The sequence below is a fragment of the Lycium ferocissimum genome, chromosome 12 (genome assembly GCF_029784015.1).
Source record: "Lycium ferocissimum isolate CSIRO_LF1 chromosome 12, AGI_CSIRO_Lferr_CH_V1, whole genome shotgun sequence".
NCBI lineage: Eukaryota > Viridiplantae > Streptophyta > Magnoliopsida > Solanales > Solanaceae > Lycium > Lycium ferocissimum.
In genome coordinates, this window is record NC_081353.1 from 33,159,429 (window position 1) to 33,164,464 (window position 5,036).

A 5,036-nucleotide genomic window follows, 5' to 3' on the forward strand; every position below is an offset into this window, starting at 1 on the left:
TCCTTCAATCTTTTTTCCTTTTGTATCAGACCTGGCTTAGTTTGTAGATATCTCATTAGCCCCTGTATGTGAGCTAACTGATACCTGGCTTGGCTGATCCTTTCCGCAATGTTATTATAGTCCTTAGGTCCGAGCTGTTTCATGGCCCGTTCATCTGCTTCATCTTTTGCCATATTGCATCCATACGTGTTAGCTTGCTTCTCTTGTTCCAAACAGCCTCCACTAATGGTATAAATTGTATGTCCTCCGCCAGATAGTTATAGAACCTAAATAGTTTTGCCCCTGCAATGGACTATCTTCTATTTTTACACATAGTGGGCAATGATCTGAGAACTATGGATTCATTACAACGCCTTCTAGATGTGGCCATTGATGCATCCATTCCCTGTTAACTATAATCTTGTCCATCCTACTATGTATACTATTATTTGTCTAGGTAAATTTCCTCCCTATTGTCTTCATTTCCACAAGCCCATTATCCATTAGAAAGTTCTTGAAATCAGCTACCTCAGCTTTTTGCACTGGATTCCCATTAATCCTCTCATCTGCATGCAATATGGTATTATAGTCACCATAAACATCCTAGGCCCCGTTAACTGATTTGCAATGTTGGTGAGTTCTGCCCAGAGGTCCTTCCTGTCATAAATAGCGTGCAATCCATAAATGGCAATAAAATTAAAAGACATTCTTGATTGCACCATAGTTATTTGTCCTTGAATATACTGCTTATTCTTCTTTTCTAGTACAAACTCTACCACATTAGGGTCCCAGAGTACCCATATTCTACCTCCAGGATTTGCATTGTAATTAGCCTCCCACTGCTATCTGTCTACTATTTTCTTTATTATATTTGGAGCATTCCTCTCTTTAACTCTATTTTCAATAACAACTATTAAACAGATCCTATTCTCTCTACAAAACACCTTTAACTCTTTTTGCTTATACACTTTACTCATCCCCCTTACATTCGAAGAAATGAGACTCATTGGGATGTTTGTAAGGGTGGTACATTCCCCTCCTTCTGTCCCCTCATTCGTGCTTCACTTAGATCCTCTTGCCCTGCAGTCCCCATTCTCATAGGCTCATGCATTGGTTTGGATGGATTTTCACTGAGCATACCACCTCTAGCCGTAATGATTGCATCTTGGCTAGTACTTTCCCCCTTATCCACCATTGTAATTGCAGTTTCTCTGGGACTGTCTATATGTTCATCAGATACCAAGTATTCCACAAATTGGCCTTGAGCATCAATCCTGTCATCAGTTGCTACGTCTAGATTCCTTTTGAACTGCCATACCATTTCTGGGAGGCCCTGCTTCTTAGTTTGATTCTGTTATTCCGGTGTTGGTGGCTTTGAAGCATAACAGTTATGTCCCAACTGGCAACACTTGGTACAATACACTGGTCTCCAGTCATATAGCATCGTTTGATCAACCTTATTCCCTTTTGGGTCACTAAGCTTAATGCTTAAGGGAAGTACCCTTGTAATATCTATCTCAACCAGAATCCTAGCATAGAAAATCCTGCCAACATTGGTAGTGCAATCATCCGCACAAATGGGTTTCCCTAATCCACTTCCAATTCTATTGAGTGATAGCATATTCCATATATTCAGAGGCAAATTGGGCAGTTTAGCCCAAAGTAGAATTGTTCTTAGTATCTCTTCCTTAAAATCAAAATCTGCACTCCATGCCTTGAGTATGATAGGTCTACTAAACATAGTATATGACCCAGAGAATATCACGTCATCTCTATCCTCTACACTATTGAATCTAATAACAAAGTACCCATCGTTGTGCGTAAAATATCTTAGGTTTTGTCACGTAATTCCACTGGGTTGCTATGAATCTCTAAACTGAGCCAATAGATGGTGTGTTGCCGACAACATACATTATAGCTGCTTGTTTCCATTTTCCATTCTCCGCTTCCAGGTCCTCCTCTTGTAATTGCACGACAACTTCCCCCTCTTGGATTACAAGCGGGATGTAGGTAAGGTTTATCCCTTTCGCTGCTAGTTTATTCCGATCCATCAATGCAGCCCATATACGTCTACCTATCGCTGCCATCGGGTTATCCACCTTCGTTCTAGTGTTATTATTACTCTTCTCTGCTATTTCCTTAATTGGTGCCAGTATAACATCCTTTTGCGATAAAACCCCCAAATCCTCTGGTATAACCGCCAAGCTAGGGTTTGTGGGGTCCTCAGTCACCGATGGGGTGGCAATTACTTCCATTACTGAACTGCTCGGGGTCGACGGTCCATTTCTAACAGTCGGGAGTGGTGGCCATTCTGCGTCAAAACTGTTACTCTTACTTACGACAACCGTACTCTTATTCGCCTTCGCGGCCTCAAGGGTAACATTGTGATGTGGCCGCGCCTACATATTCTATTGCGTTTCATTCTGATCCTTCTTCGGCCTTCACCTTTTCGCCATTCTGATGAGGTCGTAGGTTAGTGACACCTAACGTGCGCCTTAGAGAGAGAAAAGTTTAGAGAGTGAAAATTTAAACCTAGCAAATAAGTATCAATTCTCTTAATTACTCAAGCTCCTTGGATTTAAAGAGAATAAGTCATTTGTTAATTTTACTCTTTAACAACTTAAACAATTAGATAAATAATTATCCGAAATTTGTTTTGCTTTGGTTAATCCTAACAAATATAAATGTTATAAAATGCATCAATTAATTCCTAAATAACTTGTAATTATTTTATTGATTTATCAATTAATTCCTAAATAACTTGTAATTATTTTATTGATTTAAAAGAGCAGGGTATTGACCTAACAAACTTTATAAAAATCATTTTGACCCTTTAAAATGCATGATTCACTTTATCTATTATCCAAGGATTCTGAGTAATTAAAATAAATTATGGGAGGTCAAAAATTAGGTGTGAACAATTGTCCTTTCAGTGTTCGGGGATGGCGGGTCCATCCTTGAGCAATGAAATTTGACTAACCCTAATTTTTGACTGACCCGACTCATTCTACCTTTCATTTTCATGGAATTTTCACATGTGTGACCGGACCCTGGTTTTTGGGTTTCCTACATATCTCGAGCTACGTGAGAATTCTTGCCACTTGTAGTTCAACTCGACTTATGACCTTTAAAGTGATTTGGAAGGAAAATCCTGAGATTCCTAGTGTTGTGACCGGGGTTTCTCTGAACGGCTGTTGGAATGTGACCGACTCTCTGATCTTGAGCCCACCTATATATCCCTGATCTCTGGGAATCAGGTCACATGTAGTTCGAATCGATGGAGAAGAGCATATCCCTTATGTGGGAACACCTTCAGATTTCCCAGTGTGTATCTTCGCTCTAATGTCTCTGAGGTCTCCTACGGGTTTCTTGGGTTTTTCTTTTATGCCAACCGAGCTGAAAAGCGCCTATGTATCCTGTCGCAACAGGAATTCAGGTCAAACGTAGTTCAAGATAAAGTAACTGAGTTTTGATTTTTACTAACAGTGTGACTAGGTTCGCTATGGACTGCCTACGTATCACATTGTGGGAAAGTCAGGTCATTGCGTAGTTCATTACATAGATGATTTTTTTTCCTATTCTATTACAGAAGTACGATTACAAGAGAAAGATGCAATTAGAAGAAAATAGAATCCCAAACGTAGTATCTTTTAAGTGCATCTATGCTGATAGATTTGGGCCACTCTTGTCCGTCCATCTTGGCTAGGACTACGGCTCCCCATGAAAGTACTTTCCTAACCATGTACAGTCTTTGTCAGTTTGGCGCGAATGTTTCTTTGTATTCTTCCTGGTGGGGGAAGACTCTTTTGAGCACGAGTTGCCCAATTTAGAAAAGTTGGGCCCTGACCCGTTTATGGAAAGCACAAGACATCCTTTGTATGTACAACTATCCATGGCATACCACCACCATTCTCTTTTCACCTATCATGGCCAGTTACTCATAGCGATTTTCGACCCATTCTGCATCATTTAGCTCTGCCTCTTGGATGATCATGAGTAAAGGAATTTTCACCACTGCGGGTATGGCCGCTTCTGTACCGTAGACAAGGAGGTATGGGGTTGCCCCGGTGGATGTCCGGGTGGTTGTCCTTTACCCCAACAAAGCATAAGGCAACTGCTCATGCCGATTCTTGTAATTATTGATCATCTTTCTCAAGATCCTCTTGATGTTTTTATTAGCAGCCTCTACGGCTCCATTCATCTATGGTTGATAGGCGGTATAGTTTTTGTGGGTTATCTTGAATTATTCACAGATGTCCTTCATCAAATGGCTGTTCAGATTGGCACTATTATCTGTGATGATGGATTCAAGTACACCAAAGCGATATATCAGATTGTACTTGACGAAGTCAGCTATGACTTTCTTAGTCACCGACTTGTCGAAGTTGCCTCCACCTATTTAGTGATGTAGTCAATGGCGACTAAAATAAAGCGATGTCCATTGGAGGCTGGAGGCCCGATGGGTCCTATGACGTCCATTCCCCATGCCACGAATGACCACTGTGAACTTATTATATGTAACTCCGTAGGAGGAACCTTGATCAGGTCTCCGTGTATCTGTCATTAATGGCATTTTTGCACAAAATTGCGGGAGTCATGTTCCATGGTCATCCGGTTGAATCTTGTCCTCAAGATTTTCTTGGCGAGGATGAATCCATACATGAGAGGTCCGCATGCCCCTGCCTGCACGTCTTTGAGCAGTTTCGTAGCCTCTTTGGCGCCCACGCACCTGAGTAACCCAAGGTCAGGTGTCCTTTTGTACAACACTTCTTTGTTTAAGAAGAATCCATTGGCCAACCTCCTGATGGTTTTCTTCTAAATCACTTAACATTCTGGAATGTATTCTCCTTTTTCCAGCTATGCCTTGATGTTGGTGTACCACGATTTGCCATCTGGCTCGGCCTCGACGTGGGTGCTGTGAGCATGTTCTTCTTTCATCGTGATCTGCAGTGGATCAATATGAGTACTCTCGGGGTGTTGGATCATAGAGGGTGTCATAGCCAATGCATCTGTAAACTCATTTTGAGCCCTAAGAGTATGTGAAGTCGATACTCTTG

At 41.3% G+C, this 5,036-nt stretch overlaps 1 protein-coding gene across 1 annotated transcript; it reads right to left on the reverse strand.

Annotated features, from left to right (window-relative positions):
- Positions 1-1,333: 1,333 nt before the first annotated feature.
- On the reverse strand, positions 1,334-2,234 carry LOC132039223 (uncharacterized). The gene is made up of 2 exons (XM_059429757.1): positions 1,891-2,234; positions 1,334-1,772 (listed from the first exon to the last, which is right to left on the reverse strand). Exons 1-2 carry the CDS (start codon positions 2,232-2,234, stop codon positions 1,334-1,336), a joined length of 783 nt encoding a protein of 260 aa, XP_059285740.1.
- Positions 2,235-5,036: the final 2,802 nt, after the last annotated feature.